The 24,984-nt window shown below is 38.8% G+C and overlaps 1 protein-coding gene across 1 annotated transcript; it reads left to right on the forward strand.

The window, feature by feature from the left end:
* The first annotated feature begins 2,661 nt into the window (after positions 1 to 2,661).
* LOC139720929 (uncharacterized) lies at positions 2,662 to 24,764 on the forward strand. Its single transcript, XM_071632259.1, has 18 exons — positions 2,662 to 2,927; positions 6,363 to 6,520; positions 7,259 to 7,470; positions 8,160 to 8,326; positions 9,771 to 9,893; positions 11,394 to 11,570; positions 12,391 to 12,525; positions 13,600 to 13,707; positions 14,488 to 14,584; positions 15,130 to 15,196; positions 15,622 to 15,705; positions 16,316 to 16,434; positions 17,257 to 17,461; positions 17,787 to 17,862; positions 18,953 to 19,019; positions 22,401 to 22,481; positions 24,071 to 24,150; positions 24,647 to 24,764. The coding sequence occupies exons 1-18, from the start codon at positions 2,797 to 2,799 to the stop codon at positions 24,762 to 24,764; spliced, it is 2,205 nt and encodes a 734-aa protein (XP_071488360.1). The 5' UTR covers positions 2,662 to 2,796.
* The last annotated feature ends 220 nt before the right edge of the window (positions 24,765 to 24,984 follow it).

Below are 24,984 nucleotides of genomic sequence, written 5' to 3' on the forward strand. Positions count from 1 at the left end.
TTTAATTATGCCTAATTAGTGGTCTTCTATTCTTATCAATAGTTCAGACCAAGTTGCATAAATAAAAACTCACAATATTTTTCAATATAGTCGGTAATTTCATTTTTAATAATCAATTGCTCTTCTTTTATGTGTGCGACACAAATGAGAGTCAAGAAATGAGGTCCTATTATACAGCACTTTGGAAATTTTAGAGAGATCTTTAATAGCCAGCCAGCGCCAGCATGGTACGCAGGCGGGAGGGGCTGCGGGTCGTGGGGGTGACCGTGACCCAACCACGTTCAAGGCATAGCATTTTATATACCCCTTATCTAATCTTATTTGAAATAATTATGAATAAAGAATGTAAGAGAACATTATATGCAGTTCTGATGGATTTGTAAGCTACATTACCGATTTCATTCTGATTGTCACTCATTTTAGAAAGAGTCCTTAATAATAGAATTAAATATAATCATATATGTGAGAACTGCAATCACAATCATTGACTGTATAACAAGTTCAAGTTCAAGTTCAAATTTATTTTATTTTTCCACAACAACTATATAGGGCCTACAAAATGTACATCTCACTTTCAGTAACAGGAACAACGTATGTAAATTTGAGAGTAGGCCGAAACAACAATAATTGAAACCTATACAGAGTAGTACAAGGATTGGTGCTGATCTCCGAATGAATGTGATACGGCCTATGCACTGTGTGAAAAAGAAAAAGAAAAAAGAAAAACAAAAAACGGAGGGACCCACTGAAGAGACAATGCTTTATTTTAGTGTGCCCCCCCCCCCTTAGAATAAATCGATGCAAAAAAATGATTGAAAAAAAACCAACAAAAACAACACAAAAAGTTTGGCAGTCCACAGCTGAGAGACAGACGGACAAACAGATACATGCACAATACAACGACAAACAAACTAACAAACATGACTGGGACAGCAACAATTACTTGTAAGGGGGAAGAAGAATTAACTTGACGACACATAGGCCTACAGTGAAGGCAAATACTTTGCAAATTTGACAGCAATTGATAAAAAATAAATATAAAATTCAGTTAAAGGTATTTGAACGTACAGCTGGTCAAGCTTAGATAGAAGGAAAAAAGAAGACAAAATTAACAAACGTAGAAATTTGGCCTTTCATACAAGCTTGAAATCAATCAAATTTTAAAAAAGAAATCCACTCCAAAATTGTTTACATTTCAGAACAAACAGAAAGAAAAATTCTTGCAGAATAACAGCGCAAAAATGATCAAAATTGGATAAGAAATAAGAAAGTTATGACATTCTGAAATTTCATTTTTATTTTCGGAAAACATTATGAATATTCAAATCAGTAAATTGACGATGTCATGATATGCTATCACATTCACAATATCTTATTCATTTAAGAACATGACTAAAATCTCATATTTTGAAAACTTGCCTTAAAATCACCCACAATGAAAAAGAACAAAAATGTTTCCTCTGATAACTATTATTCCGACATGGCAAACTTGATTTTACCTGCATTTGCTAAAAATGAAAACATAAAATCCGAATTTTATATCATACATGAAAAATTGTGAAGGCATGACATTATCATCTTGCTCATTTGAATAGGGTCTATTCATAAAGACTGGTCAAGAATGTTTTCCGAAAAATATGAAATTTCAAAATGTTATATCTTCTTATTATCCAATTTTTGTCACTTTTGGAAGGTTCTGTGAGGAATTTTTGTCTCTTTCTTCCGGAGTTATTATCATCTATTTTTTTTTGGGGGGGGGGGATTTCCTCTTTAAACTTTTTCAATAGAGCCCCCCTTTGCGTAATACATATACAAACGTGTATAGGGTCTAACCACTAGGACTAAGCCTTGTTTTGTTTTGTTTGTTTGTTTGTCTGTTTTGGGGGTCTTTTTTTTTTTCTTGTTATCTGATTAAACCCGGAAGTGGCATAGGAAAAGTGCGGTTAAGGCTTTTCTTCTTCTTCTTCTTCTTCTTCTTCTTCTTCTTCTTCTTCTTCTTCTCAGCTGATTTAACCTGGAAGTGCACGGCATGGCACCAGAAATACAAACTGGCCCCACAGCGTCGGCCCTGTAGCAAACTTGGAGTTGTAGACATTCAATCTGTTATGATACAATTTCAATTATAGACAGAGACCTTTCTGTCATATCACCAGTCCTTCTGCTTGGTAAGCATGAGCAAGGAACCTCCTTGGAATGGCATCATCGCAGCACTGTGATACAGTGGACTCCCGTTATAATGACGTCCTCGGAACCGGCAGTTTTCTTTCGTTATATCGAAATTTCGTTATAATTGAACAAATAAACAATAAAAAAAAAACACACAGAGTGGATAACATTGCGGCTCAAATATCAAAGTTACTTCGTTGTATCCGGAATTTCGTTATACATGTGTAACCTACGTGTTCATATAACGGGAGTACACTGTATTAGATTAGGCCTACTTTTGGTAGTTTAGAGCCCGGCGCTCTAAATGGTTTGTATTTGGAGAAGAGAAAACGTCGGCCTTATGCCAAAAGGGCCTTAAACGACTTCCACTGTATATGCCAAAAGGCCCTTAACGCTATAGATTTTGCTACACTACTGTGTAGTGCCATATGTTATCAGTTAGCACAGCGCCCCCAACATTGATTACAAGATAAGCTGGAGAGAGAGCCTAGCTACAAGCTGCCTGACTGATTCTGATTGTGAAGGCAATCAATTATTTCAGTCTCTTTTGTTTCCATTTGAAATTTTCTTATGAAATTCGTACTGTATTAGCTGACTTCTCGCTGTCTGAGATTTCCGGTTTGATGAAAAATGGCGCGTTATCACTCGTTATTAGCTGCTGCATCACGTGTGCAACGGATCGTACGCCACCATTCATGTCCTCCGAAGCTCCGGCGTAGATGTCGACCTATCTGTCCCTCCAGAGCAGCGAGAACCTCGTGGTAAGCATGGCATCCACTGTGGGCATTGCATTAGCAGGGCAATCCTGGGGTTTTAGGGGGCTAAGTTAGGCTTCTAACTTCAGCACAGCCCCTAACCTAACCCTAACCCTAATCCTAAGCTTCAACCCTATTCAAAAGTCACCTAGATTTAATCAGTAAGGACACAGGTATTTATTGGTAACATAGAAATATAAATTTAGAATCTATCCTCAGAATCAATTTTTGTGGGCCCAAGTTTTAAATCCTCTTAATACAGGTCTTATGTTATTGAATCTGAATCTTTTTATGGAACCGAATAAAATTGAACATATTTCACTTGTTGCATAGTACCAGGGCAGGGCAAGAACGGATATATAATCTGTCTTGGTCAGATCTAACCGCAATTACGTTGCAACAGCGACCCAACACAACATGGTGTATTAACTTAACCAACTAACCGTTAGATAGAGTTAGATAGTTATTATTATGTTCCATACTAAGAATCTTGCTATAGTATAGGATTAGTCAAGAGCTGATCACGTGATAAAGCGTAGTTTTGCCCATCACATCACCTGAGAAGAAAAGTTCGTTACACTCTAGGATGATAGTCATTTTGTTTCGCTGATCTCTTAGTCTTAGTCCACACAGTCCTGTTAAACGCATGATATAACTTAAATTTTGAGTATGTGCGAAATAAAAGTGCGTTGCACTGTGGTCTATCATTTGACCTGGGTCAAGTGAATGACTCACTTGGAGATTATTCTAATGCAGAGGTAGAATTTAGAAATCATATGAGTGGTCATTCTCATGGACTTATACCACCTCCATGTTATATCTCCGAGTATGCAAGATAGAATCTAGCTGTTGTGTTTTTGTGTGATTATCTGTTTATCCTGTAGGCTGTGTAGTTGAGATTAAAATAGAATGCAAAAATGAATGATGGAAACTGCTATAAGTTCTTTCTGTTCATCATCAAGTAAACTTCAGTGAAACAACCAAAAGCAATAAGAACATAAGATAAGGGAAATTATTGAGAATATGCTGTATGGCATCAATATTTACAAGGTTAAAAAAAAAATGCCTCTCGCACTCTGGGTTTTGGAATCATCGACTATAGTCATATAGAATAATATTACTGTACCTGTAGTATCAAAATTGACCTGTGGATCGCCTCATGCATAGTTATTGATTTGGTTGTAGTTGGTCAGTAAGTAATTTTTGTTTTCCTCCTTTCATTATTCTGCTACACTACAGGAAAACAATCATTCTGCTGTTGAGTATATTCATACTGGTTTGGTCAGGAATCTCTTTGATGCATTCTCTTTACTGCAAAGGCAATGGACGTTTCTTAGAAAGGTACATTAATCACATACTACAATGTACTTATACTATGCACAGGAGCCATAATAACATCTTAGATTCTTACTACAAATTAGAACGGGGCCTAGATTTGTATAATGAATTTATATTGTGTTGTTTTATGGTTTTACTTCACAGCTGGGCAGATTCTGAAAAATAATATATTAAAACTCAATACAAATGGCCTTTCCTAACCTGTCTAGCTAATGAAAACAAAGTACACACTCTGGAAAGTGATTTACTGAGAAAAGATATTTTAAAGTTTTGGGTTTATTCAAGTGCTTTGATCTCACAATGCTGTGTTCTCTGCAATGAATGAGACATAAAACAGGATCAATGAAGGGATCATCAGATTAAGCTGCAATTAGGCACTTTACTACACAACATAGCTCTCTCTATTCATTACAGGTACTACTAGTACTCCTGACTTTCAGAGTATCAGCAGCAGCATCCTTTCAAAAGTTTTTAGAATATAAAATGAAGAGCATGTCAGGGGTTTTTAAGAAATGAAAAAGGGTCTCTGAGACATGTATAATCACCCTATTCTACAATGATTAAGTGTTCTAGAAAATTTGAAGAAAAAACTCCCACAATATCCCACCTGTGTTAGGATCTATTGCTTTAGAATCATGTGTTCAAAATTGCACTTTCCAAAAATGTTTTTAAAAACCCACTAAATATTGACTAGGTTGACCCATTTCAACTATTTTGAGTCCTTGCGTAAAATCAGGTCTTGCAACTTTTTGTTGGTTTTTTGTAATGTACGGTCACATATCATAATTTGTTCAGATGTCGAAATGCATATTGCATCTAGATGTTTGTGCATAGTCTGTTACTTTTGTGATTCTTTCTGTGTAAGCATGTCAAACTGTACAGCCTGAATTACGCAGAAACAAAATGTTGGCCCTACTGCAAAAAAAAAAAAGCAAAACAAAAATAAACAACAAGACAAAACATGGATTGACACTTTGGCTTTGTACCATACACTTTTTCGCAGACACACCCATTCAGAAGAGGACCTGTGCTTGCAAAGAATGTTGAATGTGCACTTGTATAGGATGTATACATCAATCACATAAAATGAGACAAAATCTGTCATTTTCTGTTGAAGCAAGCAATTGCTGAATCTACTCCGATCAAGGATTCTTTTTTTTTCCATGCATAAGCACTCTCAAGAGATGAATTAAGTCCAAATGCGGATCTGCAATGCGATTTGCTTAATTTTTGACTTACATGTTACATGCAAGTGTCACTGCACAAGAATAGGCATAAAACAAACCTGTAGCCTGGTGATTTTGTTCCTGTTATTTGAAAAAAACAAGTCTTCCAATGAAAACGAATTACCGAATTATTGCTTTGATGGCATAAAGTGTGAGGCTTGTGTAGCAAATGGGAGATACACCATTCATCCACTGGAATAACTCCTAACTCCCAAGAGTCCTAGGACACAAGTTATGAAGACCTACTGCAAGTAATCCTGGATCCAGGTGCAGGGAGGGAAAAACGTATTGACCCATTGAGGACAGGCTGATTTGGCTACAACACGCATTTCCCATAGACTCCTGCCCGAGTATACTCGGGACTTGTCCTCAACAGGTTAACACAAGCAAAGAAACTTACATGCAAAGTTCTAAGGGAACAACCAAATGATGCGAAGGTGACTGTGCAAGTGATGACAACGCAGGGGTACTGATGGGTCATGACATGAGAACCCACTGTAGAGGGCGCTATGGAGCGATGATGCTTGCGTGTGGCAGGCTCCGTTCCATGCTCCTCTACACCGATACACTGCAAGATGCTGATGCACAATACACCTTCACACCAATAACTACTCAAGACTACTAAAACGAGGAATGTTCTCGTGCATTTTAATTTTGCGAGAGCCAAGATTCACAAAATTAAAATGCACATAAAAGTTCTTGTCTACCCTTTACGCATTGAATGTTAGAGGCAACTCGCGAAAATTTTGTGCCGTGAAAAAGGCCGTTGCAAAAATATCGTGTTTTACAGTATATAAAACCATAAATTTTTATGAGAAGATAATATTCAATTTTCAGCTGTTAATTCTCTTGATTTGATTTGGCTGTCATATCATAGGTTCTGCAGCAGTGTCCCAGACTCTGAGAACTCCCTGCTCATGCAGGGAGGCCTGCCCAAGTTCCAGTCATTTGATGCCAGCCACGTTGGCCCAGGGATGCGCAAGCTTGTGACAAACTTTGAGAGAGGCTTGGGAGAGATAGAACAGTTGTACAGTGGTAAGTAGTATGTGTACAATTTGTATTTGCAGTGTAAGTACTTTGAACTCACAGAAAAGAAGACAGGTATTGGAAGTTTTGATAGTAAAATCTTCATGTGAATCTATAAGCTGCTTTGCAAGCTCATTATGTATATTTTGCAAATAAAAGCTTCAACTTACCAATTTTTGCCTGTTAATTTGTTTTTCTTTTCAGCATGTATATTTCTAGCAGTCACAGGCTTTACCCCCCCCCCAAAAAAAAAAAAGATCAGTCGAAACTCGTGTTGTAATGATAAACCCATGTTTTGCCAAAGCATTGAATTCTGTATACGCCATATACATGTATTTAGCGAGTCTAAATTTTAGCAAATCAGAACTTCCCGACGATTTCACGAGTGGTTAAATTCGCGATCGTGGAGTCCTATACCGAATGGAGAAATGTATATGCGTATGTGACATTCATAGCGTGATCAGAGTCAATATTTGCGCATGTTTTTAATTTCGCATGTTTTTAATTTCGCGAATAGCACCTGACTCGCGAAATTCGCGAAAATAAAAACCTCACGAAATAATCGGCATATACTATACAGTAGATTAGGTGTGAAGAAAATGTGTGATTACAGGTGGCTTTGGGAAATAATGGTATAAATATCTGCTTAATTATTCACAGGACAGAAAGGCATTCCTCTGATCCTGATGGATCATGTGGGGAAGATGATGTTTTATCATGGGTATCATCTTGTTCTCCCCATCTCAGCTTACGGAGGCAGCAACCTCAACTGGCCAAAGGTGTCGGACCCCCTGGAGAGACTGGGTGCGCCCCTGGAGTTTGGCTGGGGTATGATCAGCCACCTCAACGGGGTACGGAACAGCCCCGCCCTGCGTGAAGCCTACCAGGCCGCCCAACCAGCAGTCATCATGGTCAGCAGCAAACTCTCCCAGAGCCTGCCCGTCTACAATGCCATGAAGGTATTAAGTGGTGCTTCTGCAGGGGGGGATCCAGGAATTCTGTAAAGGGGGGGGGGGCAACTAATATTTCTGGTGCCACTTCCGGGTTTCATTTCATTTTTTCTTTTTATTTCTTTTGTTTTTAACGAAAAATAAAGGGGGGGGCGTGCGCCGGTTGCGCCCCCCTCTGGATTCGCCACTGCTTCTGTGTACTGAAGACATGAGCTGTGGTCTGGTTTTCTTCGCACTACTGCGAATGTGAACAGGGCCAGAGTGAATACACACACGTACAAATTTACTCGGTCATATCATGCTATTCGTTACCATCTTTATGAATCAATTTTATTCCATTTGATATGGTTGGTTGCTTGCTGGAACATCTTGGCAAAATTAGTACATAGTGAAAATATCTGTATGCCTTGATTATGAGTTACTGTAAAGCAAGAAATTTTTGCGGCGTGACATGTTTGCAAATTACTGCTGGCGTTCAATGCATATTGTGTAAACAAGAACTTTCACATGCATTTTTCTTTTGCAAATCTTAGATCTTGTCAAATTCACAAAATTAAAATGCACCAAAAAAAAAGGAGAGAACTAATAGTCTACAGGCTCTATGGAGAGGTAAAAAGAACACAGAATTTTTTGTTTTTGAAGTGTATTTCTTTCAACAATGGAGTATGACTGTAATCCTTGTGGCTTGAATCTTACAGGGCCTACTCTTGACCGCTGACGATGTGAAACTCGACAGACCCCAGCAGCGGATCCTAGCTTCAGCTGTGCGCCAGGCCAAACACGGAGGGGTGGAGTTGACGGGCAAGGACAAGGATCGCTTCAATGATATTCAGCTGCAGCTGGGAAAACTCGCCAATGACTTCAGGTGCAATGACATGTTTCTAATGTCTGTCCCACCTTGGCCTCTAATCTAGGCGGAGGATGCAGCTATTGTCTGTGCTGTTTCGCTGAACGTCTGATGCGGCGAGACTATTGTCTTTGCTAAGCAATACGTCTGACGTGGCAAGACTAACAGTGGATGGGTGCGAAGCATCCACTGCCTATAACTGCTCATCTTGCTTTAGTCATTGTTTTCTTGTTATCAACTATGAATCGATGGCAGTTTTCGTATGAAAAACTGCCACCAATTTATAGTCAACATAGAAAACAACGACATAAGCAAGACGAGTGAGCATGGGTGGTGGATACTTCCACTGTTCGTAGTCCTGCAGCATAAGACGTTTAGTGTTACAGCAGAGACAGTACCTACATCCTCAGCCTAGATTATAGGCTAGCCCTACCTCTGCCTCTTGCTATCCCCTTTTCTTCTTCTCCCCCTTCTCTTCCCCTCTCACTCTCTTCCCCCTCCCCTTCTTCCAAGAATTTCTATCAGACAAGAATATTCACTGTGCTGATTCATGTTCCATATCAAATGCTATTATGGTTATGAATATAGTTTGCCTGGTCTTTTTTCAAAAGAAATCAGACAGTGACTTTTAAAAAAATATTGCCTACTTCTTTCTTTGTAATTTTGCTTAGTTATGTCTCTCCACATACCTGTAAAACCAGAAATATTGGCGGCATGAAACTTTCATGAATTAGAGCCGACCGCCCTTTTTTGTGGCATGAAACTTCTGTGAATTGCCATTAGCATTCAGTGCATCTTGTAAACAAAACCTTTTGGGTGCATTTTACTGTCACATTTCGTGGTTCGCAAAATTCACAAAAATGTCATGTTCACGAAAACTTCTGGTTTTGCAGTAATGCCACAATACCTCCACAGGACCAAAGAGTTTTGCAATAATGTCATCAACCAATGTAACCAAAGTTTATTATCACAAGGTCTCAAGTTAACCTGTGCCCTACAATATGCTGAAATCTCCTTTCACTTGTGAGCGTCTTGTACCTGTGTGCGTGTGTGTGTGTGTGTTTTTGTACCTTTACATTTATTCTATTGTAAGTTCAATGTATTGAATGGCCCACATTCCTACAAGCTTGTCTTTTACGTGGGTCCCTCTTTTCCAGTAATGCAATTATTTTGGATGATTAGTTCCATTATTATATATGCATATTTTGTTGTAGTACATTGTATGTTTTGTTTTCTTTGAATCTGTACTGATAACAATCATGTGTTATTGGAAATAAAATTTAATTTGAATTGAATTGAATTGAATTGAAAAACTTTGTACTCTACAATTTAAATTCCCATGGGTAATGGGTTAACTTAAAGAAGCACAGACTAAAAAAAATAGAAACGACATGTTGTGTAGAATGTATCCAACAGCCATTAATATTTATTAAATTCTGGTGTTTTATTGTGTGCATTGCAGCAACAATGTCTTGGATTCCACCAAAGCCTTCTCCATGGATCTGAGGAGCAAGGATGATGTTGATGGTCTGCCCGCATCACTCCTCCAGCTGATGGCGTCATCCGCATCACCAGAGGCCAAGGAGTAGGTTTGCCTCACTTCCAAGGAAATTACCTGACCCCAGCCCTGCACAAACATTATATATATGTCTCACCTCCATAAAAATCAACCTCATAAGAACACCATAAGAACCAACAACCCTACCCCATAGAGACCAGACTTGTCATTAACTTAGTGAAGATTTCCCTTCCACCTATCTTGGGAACAAACCCTCTCCCTCTGTAGGCATGCTGTCTACACCATATATTTTGCAAGGTTTTTAATTTTAGGATAGCAAGATGGGTGCACTTCGCAAATTTGACAACACTAGAAAGTATCAACACTGATCCTGACACGAGTGTGACATGCAAGCGTACATTTCTTCATGTATTACTTATACAGTTCAACCTCGATTATCTGGCCTCCTTTTATCCGGAAATCTCTATTATCCGGACGTGTTCACGCAGTGAAGGACTTTTTTTTTCATCCAAAAAATGAGAAAAAACAGTGACTTTAAACTCAATTAAAATTTCTACAAAACTCATATGATTTACCTACAATATTTCCGACAGAACTAACATAAATTCACACCACATTATCATCGTAAAAGTAAGCAGTCGTACAATTTTGCGCAGGCTAGCATAGATTACACCACTGTTGCGGGGTACGCTACCTGCCTAGCTGCCAGTGCACTGGGATGGCAGCTTGGACGGCAGCTATATACGTTAACATTGTGTCTCCCATATCCGGCCAATTCGCTTATCTGGATGAGCGCTGGTCCCGACATGGCCGGATAATCGAGGTCGAACTGTACTACAGGATCACAAATTTAACCACTTGTCCCAATTCATGAAAGATTAGACTCACTGAATATATAGGGTATATAGTATCATCCTACCCCACCCCCACCTGATCTAGCCAATCCCACAGCACTAGGCCTGAATGCTTAAAGCATTACCCAAAACACTCCTACTTACTCAAGTAAACTGTGCAGAAGTTACTACATTCTATCCCCACAGGTAATGCTCCACTCCTAGATAAAAACCCAACCTTCTCTTCAGGAAATAACCCTACCCTTTTACGCCATACCCACATAACTAGCCACCTAACCCCTGAAGGAGCTGTGCATCTCACACCCTTCTTAGTACAGTATAGGTTGTGGTGTTTGTGATTCTAGGTGAAAACATTTTGGATTCAAAATGCTTATGGCAGGAAAACTCACAAAATTATGTTATTTTTCATGGAAAATCAAGATATAACTCACTTTGACCCTACTGCCAGAAAATTAGAATACTTCAGTGTATATGACAAGAACAAAGTACAGCTATTAGTAAAGACTTTTTTGGGGGGTAGTTTTAGGCATTGCTTTAAACAAGAAGATAATAACTTGGCAACAGAAATTTTGCAGTTGTTAACAAGATGTAGCTTAGATTCTTCATCTGGAATGAGATCATTGTCCTTTACATATACAATTAATATGTAGGCCTTTTTTTTGTGTGTGTTCATCATGTTGCAATAACTGCTTGTGTTGATCCTATTTTCCAGAGTTGATCCAGAAAGGGGACCCTGGAAGGTAACACTGGACTTCCCCTGTTTTGAGCCGTTCATGAAGCACAGTAGACGGCCCGACCTGAGGGAGGTGGTCTACAAGGCTTACATCACAAGGGCTTCCAGTGGTAACCATGACAACACAGGCATCATTGAAGAGATACGAACATTGAGGTATTTCATGTGTCGCCTGTCTTCATCAGAATAAAGTTTGAAGCTAATCAGCAAGTTTGTAGTTTGAAAATTAACCTGACGTTAAGATATTTTGCATTGAAGAAAATTACCCATCTATTTGACAAGTTCGCAAATTAACCACCTAATTAGCTCACTTATTTTTCGTCTCTCTTCAATTAAGCAAAATCATGCTCCACAGGAAGTTCTTATTTCCAGTAGGAGCTGGAGCTTCAATGGCATTTTTCATAGGAAAACCAATTCACTCAATCTGAAAATGCATCTGTTTTGGGATAATTTTTTATGACCAGAATACTGATGGGCTTATGGAATTCGTGCAGTTTTGTAATGTGTGGCTCTGTTTCCCTGACTGCAAGATCGATAGCAACTTGAAATGTTACTCTGATAATAGCAAGCCTGAGACTTACTAAGCCTTTGATTTCAAAAGTTTGATCAATGGATATCATAAATAAACTGTTTAAATAAAAGTATCCTGTCAATTGTTTATCTCACATATTTCTTCACTGTCTGAATCTCGGTGAATTGCAGATCCTTACACAGTAGTCTTTATTTTTTTCCCCTTCATTCAAAAGACTGCAAGAATTTCAGCAAGTCTAAGGTTGAACACTTCCTGGTGGGAATGGTTGCATACTATGTAGAAGATATTGTCAGTATTGTGGCATTTTTTTGTGTGTGCAAAGTCAAGCCATGTATTTCATTTATATCTCTTGTTTTTTTTTTGTTTATTTTACAAATGCTTTAGTTGTTTGTGCTTATTTTGTTTTTATTGTTATTTCTTTTCTATTATTTATTCCCCTTTCAGACAGGAGTTATCTGCCTTGCTAGGGTACAAGGACTTTGCTGCCCTGTCTCTGGAATCCAAAATGGCAGGGGAGGCAGGAAACGTGTGGAGACTCATCCATGATCTCCGAGATAAGAGCAAAGAAGCTGCCAGGAGGTATGTTACAACTCTTTGAGTTTTTGTACATCCTTGGTTCATAGAATATTAATATTTTGCTATCTTCACTGAAAAGGCTCATGTACAGGGGAGTCGCATTCATTTTTTTTAACATCCTGGGGAGTACATAGAGGAAGAAAAAGTGTCTGAATAAATTCTGTAAGAGCCACATTGCTCTCTCCTGTAGAGAGGATACAGTGAGAGCACTGTCAAATTGCTTTTGGCTGGCAATAGCCAGTTAGGTGTTCTCTGAAGGTTTTTATGCCGAGAGGCTCTAGCTCTGTTGCTTTGCAATGCAATGCATAGATTTCTTTCTTAGATGAGTGTGATGCTTAAAAAGGACCCAACCATTCGATGTTTCACCAAAATACAGTGGACTCCCGTTATAACATAAGTCCTCGGGACCAACAGTTTTCTTTTGTTATATCGACATTTCGTTATAACCGAACAAATAAACGATAAAAAACAGAGCAGATAATGTTGCGGACTGAATTTTCATTTCATTGTAACCAGAATTTTGTTATAACTGTGTTCATGTACATATAACAATTCTGTGAATATTGTAAATACGTTATATTATAATCTATGTCATTGAAAGGACTTGCCTCGACTAGCCTGCGCGCTATTGCCAGTTCTTTTTTGCCAAACTATATCTTACCTATTAATTGTTGTGACTTTGTTGACGATGTTTGTTTGTTTGTTTGGTAAATAAAAATCTCATTTCATTTCATTTCATTATAATGGAAGTGCACTGTATTAGAGTGTTTGTCCAACTTCAAGTGAGGAGGTCCCTTTTGTCACAATAATCCGTGAAAGAATCTACCTGGAGCATTGCAAATCTAAGGAGCCAAAAGCCAGTTGGTTCCGCTTTCAGAGATGACAGCACATACCTTTATAGGGCAGAACATTATTATAACATGTATTGAAGACTGCTAGCACATTCTCAAGAGTATCATATTATACATACGAGTTAAAGAAATGACCGTGTGGGTGGGTTATGCAGTCATACTCACTGATAGCCAAGCATTTGAGATAAGAACTCTGTGTAGCACTTCATTCATTTCTCATCCCCAGAGAACTGGACCAGCTTCAGTCCTATGCTGCCTCCCAAGGGTTCTCTGGAGACCTCAGCTTGTGGGACGTGTCTTTCTGGTCCGAGCGACAGAGGGAACACCTCTTTAGGTACTTTCTGGATGCTGGACTGTCTGGACATCATGGATGTCTACGATTACTGCTTAAATGAGTATAATTTATGTCTCCCCTCAACAACAACAACAACAAAAAAGTCTATTTGATAGAGTCACCAAACAATTCTTAAAATTTGTTTGTTAATTTCTCCAGACCATGTTCACTGATATGAAATTTGTCCCATGTTATTTATTTATTTTTTAAAAGCTACCAAAGAAGAGGCAAAAAGCTGGTCACTAGATACACACAGCTGTGATATTGTAATGCATTGAAGTACAAATTGTATGTAAAAGATTAATAGTCACTAAAAAAGTTATAGAACACCATCAATACATGCTTCATGAATTACACACACACACACACACACACACACACACACACACACACACACACACACCACACACACACACACACACACACACACACACACACACACACACACACACAAAATCTTCAAAAAAATTTTAAAGCATTCTTAGATTCTGACACACTGGACACACACACACACACACACACACACAATTGCCCTAATACACATTTGAACAAGTGATAGTTTACATTGCAAAGTTATGATTTTGGCAAAGTAGGACAGTTTTTTTGTCATTTTCAATGACCGTGCATAAACTGTTTTCTAGTTTTTTCTTATGACTCACAGTATGCTGAGCAGAGATTAGATATATTTGTTTATTGTTATTAATATATCTTTTTGAAGTGTGTACCTTGTATTTTTGGTAATGTTGGTCTGTCATATTCATTTATTTTTTTCACCACCAGCTTCAATGATGAAGATTTGCGACCATACTTCCCTCTTCCCAAGGTCATGGAGGGACTCTTCAACCTGACATCATTCCTCTTCTCTGTCAAGATACAGGTGAATCAGCGGGCTTCAGACTTACAAATACTGTAAACACTCTATATTTAGTGAGTCTAATTTTTTGTGAATCGGGACTTCCGAACAATTTCGCGAGTGGTTAAATTCGTGATTGTGGAGTACAGGACTAACTGGAGAATGTATGTGTGCACTTCACATTCATGTCTGGATCAGAGTTAATATTTTTTGCATGTGTTTTTAATTATGCGAATAGCACCCAACTCCCGAAATTAGTAAAAAATAAAAACCTCGCAAAATATTTGGCATATACAGTAACTAGTTTGTCACCTTTTTTTTTAATGCATTTCTGAATACGCTTAGTCTGAAAGTGTACAGACATTGAAATTAGTCTCACAACTGCAACTTGCATGTAACAGCCGTGTCCCTAACTTTGTGGCTTGTCAATCAAATGTGCAACTCTCAATGGAATTACTTGCAAGAGTATGTACATGCATGTCTGCCGCGAGAAATGAAGCTTGCACATACGTAGTACAGAGTAGCTGTCACACTTGGAATTAATTCTCCAGCACATTTTTCCCCTACAGGCAGCTGATGGTGAGGCTGAAACATGGCATGAGGATGTGAGATTCTACAAGATTTTCAACAAAGAAGGTAGAAGGCATCACATTTGCATTAAGTTACTCTGTTTTGTTCACTATGCCATTGCCTAAGAATAGGTTTCCATAGACAGTAGGTTATGTCATTAGTTAATTGCATCAGAAACAAAAGCACATTGCAGCACCATTGTACTTGTACCGTGAGGATAAGTTGAAAAATTGAGGGCTGAGATTTTCCATCAAGTCTGCTGTAATTTGAAACAGGTACATGTATGTCAATGCTGAAATGATATTAGATATGATTTCATGATACTTATGATTATAATAATGTTACTACTACTACTACTTAGAACAATAATAACAACAAGAACAAGATGAAGGTGTCCTTTGTTTACAGCTGATAGTGCCATTAAGTTTCTATTGTCTCATGTTATGAAATAGATGCCAATGTGTACCAAATTTCTCAAACTTTTCATCCAGGAGAGCACATGGCCTCCTTCTACTTGGACCCGTACTCCAGACCAGCCGAGAAGAGGGGCGGGGCGTGGATGGGACAGTGCCAAGGTAGGTGTCACCCGTTTCCTCACATATACTCTCAGCATTCGAGGGTAGAAAACCCCCAGTGTGCCCCCCAAATCTGATAACACAGGTGAAATTGCTTGGTCAGTTTGCTGAGTACCCCAACTCTTCAAGCACATATGTGCTATCAATGGATAAGGAAAAGTAAAACATATCATGCCTGGAACGTACAAGTCCTTATTTCCTTATCTTTATCTTATGTGTATATTTCTATTTCTCTCTCAATCATAGTATGCCATAAATGTCTTGTATCTTGCCTTCTCAATCAGCTCCCTTTCTTAGATGTCATATACCTCTCTCTGTGTTATCCGTGCTTTTAGACTGGTCATCCAAAACATCCATTGCCCTCCCCAGCCCCTCTTTCCATCTGTGGTCTTTCCTGTAAATTTTTCTGGTCACATCATGGATGAGAGCTGTTTACATGTAAAGAGATTTAAAAAAGAAATAATGATAGTGAATGTGAACATTTTCACATTTCATTTCTCTCATGCTCCATTTTGTATTATACATGCAGAAGGTATTGAAAAAAAATGATTGTGAATAGAAAAATTGATGCTGAAGTATCACATCCCCTGCTTTACACTATCTACGATAGGAAGGAGTGAACTGCTGGGAACCAAGCCAGTGGCATACCTCGTTTGCAACCAGACCCCACCCCAGAAGGACCGACCCTCCCTCATGACATTCAGGGAGGTGGAAACTTTGTTCCATGAGGTGAGTGAAGGGAGCGACATCACAACTAAATCACTAGATCATTGAATCATTCCCCTAAATCAGCATGTCACTCCAGTTAATTTTGTTGAAGAGCCACTCCAGTTGGTTTTGTTGAAGAGATTAAAATCAAACAAATGGAGTAGTTGAAGTTTCATGAGAATCCAACATAATAAAAAAAAAAAAATGTGGAATTTTTTAGATTTGCATGCCCTTAATTATCTGCACTAATTTTCTTCTTTGATAAATGATAATGAAACAAAACACAAATTTTATTCTTTGCATGAGATTATTGCAGGACTGTAAGTGCCTGGTGGTGATGAAGGGAAAACATAATTATAGAAATATTATAGTGTGTTGGATTTTTTTTTCATAAATGTATGGAGACTTGTAAGCTTGTAAGGCAATGACACAATCAATTCATCCAAATTGCTTAATCTTATACAGTATACATCAAAATACGGAAAGAGAGAAGTCACTAAATTTACAAAATCAAGTTTTCTGATGATTAGTTCAAAATCACTGTTATTGATTAATGAAATGTCCATTTGAATTCTCATAAATTTGAGCTTAATCTGCACTTCCCAACCTTTTTCAACTGGAGGCCCACTTTGTCTCCTACGAATGCCTTTGAGGCCCAGTAAGATCAAATACGAATCTTTTCTTACTTTCATTTTTGGCCAACATCATGCCCCCCTGAGAGAGCTTTATGGCCCACTGGTTGAGAAGCTTTGATCTAGATGATGTCTTGTAGTTGGAAAATGACCTCGCTTGGGTCAGGATTTATTTCTCTCTCCCTCTCTTGCTCTCTCTCTCAATTTAAAGTTTGGTCACGGCCTTCAGCACATGCTGACCCGCGTTCCCTACGCATCTGCAGCGGGCATCAACAACGTGGAGTGGGACGCTGTGGAGCTGCCGTCCCAGTTCATGGAGAATTGGCTGTATGACCCCCAGACCATCGGGGTGGTCAGTGGTCACTATCAGACCGGGGAGAGACTCCCAGAGAACTTGTTCCAGCAGGTCCTGAAAGGTATTGGCCTTTAGCGGACAGTGTTGATGTCAGTTGAGACCAATTGAACAGTAATAATGTGTTATTATAGAACAGGTTGAGAAAATTCTGTGATATCATTGGTCGAGGGCTGTGTGCTGATTTTGTGTTGATATTAAATGATAATCAATCATTTCCTTGTGATGATATTATAACTTACTATAATGTGGCATCATACCGTAATTGATTGAAGTTCATGAATCAGTTGCCATGTGCACAGTGACCCCAACAGTATTTGAGTAAAACAAAAGGAAGTTGAGAAGGAACTTGTGCCAAATTCTACCACTATTCTTTCCGCTGTCTGCAGCTCGCAAGTACATGGCAGGATCCCACATGCTGAGGCAGCTTTATTTCTCTGCCCTTGACCTTGAGCTCCACACAAGGTAAGCATCCCTTTCGGCACCTTTGTCAGATCCAGTCCAGAATGACATGAAGTCATTCTTTGCTATGATGTGGCAAGTAGGCCCATATATCAGTCGGTTATTTCTGATTACTGTAAAAGTGGAAATTTTCGCGGTGTTGAAATTTTCGCGCATTTCGCGCAACCAGAAACTAGCGCGAAAATAAAAGCACGCGAATATATTTGCTTGCCATACGTTCCTGTGCGTGATGTCTTGATTCCGCGGAATTAAAAACACGCGAAACTCTTCTGACCCTGCCAAGCACGAAAAATTAGTCGCGCGAAAATATCCACCTTTACAGTATGTAAATTATATGATATGAAAGGTTGGCTGTATTACAGGATACTGAAATGTGTGAGATGAGAGTGTTTATGCTCACAGAAAATGGCACAAACAGGAGAACTGGATGTTATCGTTTTGTTTCCCCTGAGCACAAAAAGACACGCATTTCCAAAGTGTGAGTAAAAACACAACTTTTTGTGATTTGAAACAACAGTGCCCTCCAGTTATAAAAAATGGGGTTATGACGAACAGGGTTATAAGGAAATTCTGGTTACAACGAAATGAAAATTCAGGCCGTAGCATTATTGGCTTTATGTTTTTTTTATTGTTGATTTGTTCGGTTTTAACGAAATTTCGGTATAACGAAAGAAAACTGCCGGTCCCGAGGACTTCGTTATATCGGGAGTCCACTGTAGTAGATCACTAATTATAAGCAAGGTAACTCTTTGAAGTTGAAAAACGAATTTGACTTGTAAGAAGAAAGTCAAAGACTGGGATGGAGAGACAAAGGAAAGATAATGCAAACAATGACTGATTCCTTGTTCAAGACCATATATGGTTGCTTTACCTTTCATTCAGTCTTTTGTTCAAAAGTTTGTACAATTTTCATTTTATGACGAGTGTCTGAATGTGAGAACCCCCACGCATCAAACGACACTTGCTCAAACAAAAACCCCTCTCAAGTATAGGAATGGACAAAAATGCTGGTGGGTGTGGCCTGTATGTACTTAATTGTTGCACTGTCAGCAGCTGTGATGGAAACTGTTGTCATATTGTGTTTATTTGGCAGCTCAGAGCCGTGGCTGGATGTGATGTCGAGAATAGCAGATGAATACACAATCCTCAAACCACTTCAGGTACGTTTAAGCACACATAAAACACAGCTACAAGTAGTAGTTGGAATGAGCCAGTGGAACAGCTTGTGCATTTCAGATTAAAGGGACTGTACAGTACTGGTTGAGGTGGTGATACATGTTTTGAACATTCCTAAGTGAGATAATGAAAAGCCTCTTACGAAATATGAAAGAGCATGTAATTTTAAGAAGGATTCAACGTTTTTTGATGAAAATTGGTTTTTAAATGGCTGAGATATCCCAAAAAGTGCTAATGATAAAAGGCGACACGGCACAACTTTATTAGGATCTCTTTGTTTTACCTTGATTTTGGATATCTCAGCCATTTCAAAACCAATTTTCATCGAATAAGCTTTTGATACCCCTTAGAACTGCATGCTCTTTGACATCTCGTAGAGTGGTTTCTGAATATCTTGCAAAACGTTAAAAGCTAAATCCTCACCTCGACCAGAACTGTACACACCCTTTAACTCTTTGTGTGTTGCTTTCTCAAACAGCATTCTTTCAATGCAAGTGCTTAAATGTACCAAAAAACACTTTTTGTGAAACCATACATTTTGGGGATTCCGGTCAAAACAATTTTTTTTTTTTCTGTTGAGATGATTTCTCCACACAACATCATTGATATTTTTCTCTCATATGAGAGTGGAAGTTGAAGTTCCACGAAATATCCTGTTGACAATCAAATGTACTTTTAACAGGTGTATCTGTCTATTGATAGATACTATGTATTGGATATCAGGTCCTATATTGTCATATTTTTTGTCATCAGAAATAGAGTAGCAGGACAATACACAGAGTCATGTAAGCAGTGTTGATGACATTTTCTTTCTCTTCCTCTCTTTCTTTTTCTCACTTTATAACTCAATCTGTCACCCTCTCTCTATCTCTCATACTCTCTATCTTGATCTCTCACATTCTATATCTATCTCTCACACTGTCTATCTCTATCTCTCACACTCTGTATCTTGATCTCTCACTCTCATCTCTTATCTCTCACACTCTATATCTATCTCTCACACTCTATCTTGATCTGTCACACTCATCTCTATCTCTCACACTCATCTCTGTCTCTTACACTCTCTATCTTGATCTCTCACACTCGTCTCTATCTCTCACTCAATCTCTCACACTCTATATCTATCTCTCACACTGTCTATCTGTATCTCTCACACTCTGTATCTTGATCTCTCACACTCATCTCTTATATCTCACACTCTATATCTATCTCTCACACTCTATCTTGATCTCTCACACTCATCTCTATCTCTCACTCAATCTCTCACACTCTATATCTATTGTAACGAAATTCGGTAGAACCGATTCGATTTAACTGTTCGATTAGTATTTGTTATGATCGATAGTGTCTATAACATAGAAAGGGGCACAATATCGAAACGTTGGACAAACGTTTCAAGGTGGTAGAGCATCATTATGAGTTTAAACATTTATTATCTAATATGTGGTTACTTGTTTGTCATGGGCAAGTTTGGATTATTTTAATACCAACTCCGGTTTAGACCGATGATACATGCCGAATTAAAGTAACCATGTACAAGAGATACTGCTAAAATGTATAATCGTTGTACAAATTTTATAACCACGCCAACATTGCAAATAATTTGAACAAATACTGCGAGTATTTTCCGCGTTGCTCACGGCCGTGCGGGATTGCCTCCTCATTCCGCGATAGGAGGAGAGGCATATAAAGTGGCCGTTGTGTGACATAGTCCGCAACAAGTAGCCCGTGTATGATACATTTCCAATGTGTTGTTAATGTTCACTTCTTTGTGTAATAAATTGTACATATGTTCCTGAATTACTATCTTCAATGAGTCTTCTTGAGAATTCTACCACAATACAACAGCTTGGAGAGTGGTGGTACATGTTACTGAGCTGGAGCGCCTTTCCTGAGAAGACCAACTAGCAAGTCATTGGATTTTGGGTATAATGGTAATGTGACTTGTCGCATAGTCCGTACCCAATCCAAGTTCCAGTCATCGCCGTTGGATTTCGGGTATATTGGTAATGTGACTTGTCGCATAGTCCGTGCCCAATCCAAGTTCCAGACGTCGCCGTTGGATTTCGGGAATAGTGGTAATGTGACTTGTCGTCGGGAATAGTGGTAATGTGACTTGTCGCATATGCCCTGTGCCCAATCCAAGTTCCAGTCGTCGCCTGAGGAAGTTGGTAACGGTGCGATATAGCATGTTACCCCGTGCCACCAACGATACCTGTGCCACCATAATGATTGTGAAAGGTGTTCCACGTTAGCGTGACTGAATTGGTAGCAACACTTGGTAGCAGAACTTGGTAGCAAGAGTTGGTAACAACACTTGGTAGCAGAACTTGGTAGCAAGAGTTGGTAGTAAAAGTTGATAACAAATAAGTGTACCAACTTAACATCCTCTACAAGTGACGTTTGGGAGTGGCATACTTTAAGTGATGCTGAACTTGGTATGTGTGCCGCTTGTGTTGGTGAGCTGCTTCTGACACAACATAATACATGGTAGCATACAGACTAGTAGTTTTAATAATTTAAAGGGATCGTTGTAAACTGCAACAAAACGAACCCCGCCTACTCGGCCATCCTGACACGGCTCGCGGAGGCATTTGTACAGACAGTCAAATACACTCTCATCATTCACGACGAGAAGGCGAGTTCGTCACACTATCTCTCACACTGTCTATCTCTATCTCTCACACTCTGTATCTTGATCTCTCACTCTCATCTCTTATCTCTCACACTCTATATCTATCTCTCACACTCTATCTTGATCTGTCACACTCATCTCTATCTCTCACACTCATCTCTGTCTCTTACACTCTCTATCTTGATCTCTCACACTCATCTCTATCTCTCACTCAATCTCTCACACTCTATATCTATCTCTCACACTGTCTATCTGTATCTCTCACACTCTGTATCTCGATCTCTCACACTCATCTCTTATATCTCACACTCTATATCTATCTCTCACACTCTATCTTGATCTCTCACACTCATCTCTATCTCTCACTCAATCTCTCACACTCTATATCTATCTCTCACACTGTCTATCTCTATCTCTCACACTCTGTATCTTGATCTCTCACACTCTATCTTGATCTCTCACACTCATCTCTATCTCTCACACTCATCTCTGTCTCTTACACTCTCTATCTTGATCTCTCACACTCATCTCTATCTCTCACTCAATCTCTCACACTCTATATCTATCTCTCACACTGTATCTCTATCTCTCACACTCTTTCAATCCCTCACACGTTCTATCCCTATCTTTCTCAATCTCTATCTGTATCTCTCTGTTTCTTTTTTTTTTCTCCTTCTCTCTACTTGTCTAATTATCTCTCTCCCCTCATATGTGTTTCTGTGTTGTGTAGGAGGATAGATTCCCATGTTCCTTCCTGCACATTTTCTCCTCGGCGTATGCTGCAGGTTACTACTCCTACAAGTGGGCAGAGGTGAGAAAAGATCAATACTCCCATGTGATGGCAGCATTACATATCTGATAATATAATAATGATAATATATAGTCTTTCTGTAGCGTATTTCCAATACACTAATCAGTGTGCTTTACATCGAAATTCATCTCAATGACAAAGTCAAAGGGAATATAAGATCTTTTTCAAATTCTTTTTAAATATTAAAACCGAGGGCGATAAGTGGAGTTGTTTGATGTTTGTTTTTTTGTTGTTGTGTTTCTTTCTTTTTCTTTTAATCCGAAGTTGTACAATGTCAAATGAATGCTGTTTATAACATCTGCAAGTGTATAATGAATTTCTTGTGTAATTCAGTGTGCTTTTATTTTATCATCAGAACACTTTAAAAGTGGTGATTTTGTTAGATAGTGCATATAGAGTCTTTTTTTATGCCTCCGCCAACGAAGTGGCCAGAGGCATTATGTTTTCGGGTCGTCCGTACGTCCGTCCGTCCATACGTACGTCCGTCCCGTTTTGTTTTTGTCGATATCTCAAGAACCGTGTGGTAGTTTTACATCAAACTTGTTATGAGGGTATATCCTGGGGGGATAATACTTTGTTTGGATTTTAGGGTCACGGGGTCAAAGGTCACAGGTTATTTTGTGGAAAAAAAGGTTGAAATTTCATGTTTTTCTCCATATCTCGCAAATGGTTCAAGGTATCTTCACGGAACTTAGTATATATGCATGTACCGATGGGCAGTGATTATCTAAGGAAGTTGGGGGTCATGGGTCAAAGGTCAGGGGGTCAAAGGTCAAGGTCAACTCCTCAAAATATCACTACTTTCCTTATATTTATGCAATGCCTCAAGGATTTTTTTTTAAACTTGATGTATGCATGTATTACCCAATATATATTCTGTGGGAAGTTTCTTGCCAAAAGGTCAAAGGTCAAGTGAAAGTGCTAAATTGCATTTTTTCCTCCATATCTCATAAGTAACTCAAGGTATCATCATGAAACTTACATATTTATGCATGTTCTACCTAAAAGTGATTCTCTTTGGAACTGTGAGGTCAAAGGTCAAAGGCCAGGTTTAGATAATACTATTTTACCATTTGATACTGAAATTATACTTTTTCTCAATACCTTGAAAATTACTCAATGCATAAACTTATAAAAGGGTCAAAAGTCAAGTAAAAATCATCAGTTCCCCCAAATACCTGCTCTCTGACGTTTTAATCATTCACCAATTGAACCTAGTTCTAGGAAAGTGAACATTCAGCACATTTGTGGCAAACCTGTCATTTTGATATTTTGCCAATTGTGTGAAACTGTCATCACACATTGTCAAGACATTGTACTATAGACCTATTAGGAGAACCATGCATTATGGCGGAGGCATACCAGTCGCCGTAGCGACATTTCTAGTTTTTTTTTTTTTATTGATCAACCATGATGTTATTAGACAATTCTTGCTGTCATGTTTCAAATAGGAAAGGCGTACAACTCATATACAAGTTCAACATGAAAGCTCCATGATATATGTTGATGTTGTCAGGTAGAATTGCAATTTAGTTCTACTGTAATTGTGCCTTTGTCATTCCTTCTTTGATTTATCTCCTACCTACCAGGTGATGGCTGCTGATGCCTTCAGTGCCTTTGAGGATGTTGGTCTTAGCAACAGAAAGGAGGTGGCAAACGTTGGGTTGAGGTGGGTGTGTGTTTGCCAATCTGTGGTGACAAGTTTATCTGTGTTACAAGTTGGTTCTAAAGATTGCGCCGTTAAAGGCAATTGGAATATATGTGTATATCAAGAGTTAATGTCATGAGAAATGTCAATTCTATATGTATCTAAGGTGTATTCTTCAGCTCCAAGTCAATCACTTGTGTCAGAACGTTGTGTAGGTCTATAAAGTATTCAGCATTACACACTTAAGCAAAAGATGCCAGTGTGAAGTTTGATTTAGTCAAGTCGCATGCCATATTGGACTGACAGTATACAGTTTGTTTTTTTTTCAAGAAGTTCAGACAACAGAAAAAAAAAAAAAGGCTGGTTAACTACACGTATGTACGCTTGTATTCATTTATCCCAGTTTCTTTCCTCTCTTCTTTTGTGGAAAAAAAAAAGAATGTTCTGTCCCCACTTTTTATCACCTTGCAGTGATTGTATTTATCTAGCCTCTGTGCATGATGTATTTTACCATCAGATTCAGAGACACAGTACTTGGCATGGGAGGCGGAACTCATCCCTCTGATGTCTTCAGGGAGTTCAGAGGTCGCGACCCGGAAGTAGAGCCTCTATTGAGAACCTATGGCTTATCGTGATGCAGCTGAGCCTAGATATATACTTTGCAATGTGTGTATCTATCATGCCTTCAATGACCAGGGCTGAGTTCTGCTGGCAGAACGAAACTTGATCAAATGGACTGTCAGCTCGTATGAATTCCCTGAGGAGCTGTTGTGGTTGGAGTCCCACGGAAGCAGCAGTTTTTCCCTTGGGGAAAGGAACTTTATCATCATTGCCTAATCCTTCGGATGGGACTCA

Source organism: Diadema antillarum, unplaced genomic scaffold, assembly GCF_040938485.1.
Source record: "Diadema antillarum isolate AM-2024a unplaced genomic scaffold, OU_Dant_1.0 scf00000135, whole genome shotgun sequence".
Taxonomy (NCBI): Eukaryota; Metazoa; Echinodermata; class Echinoidea; order Diadematoida; family Diadematidae; genus Diadema; species Diadema antillarum.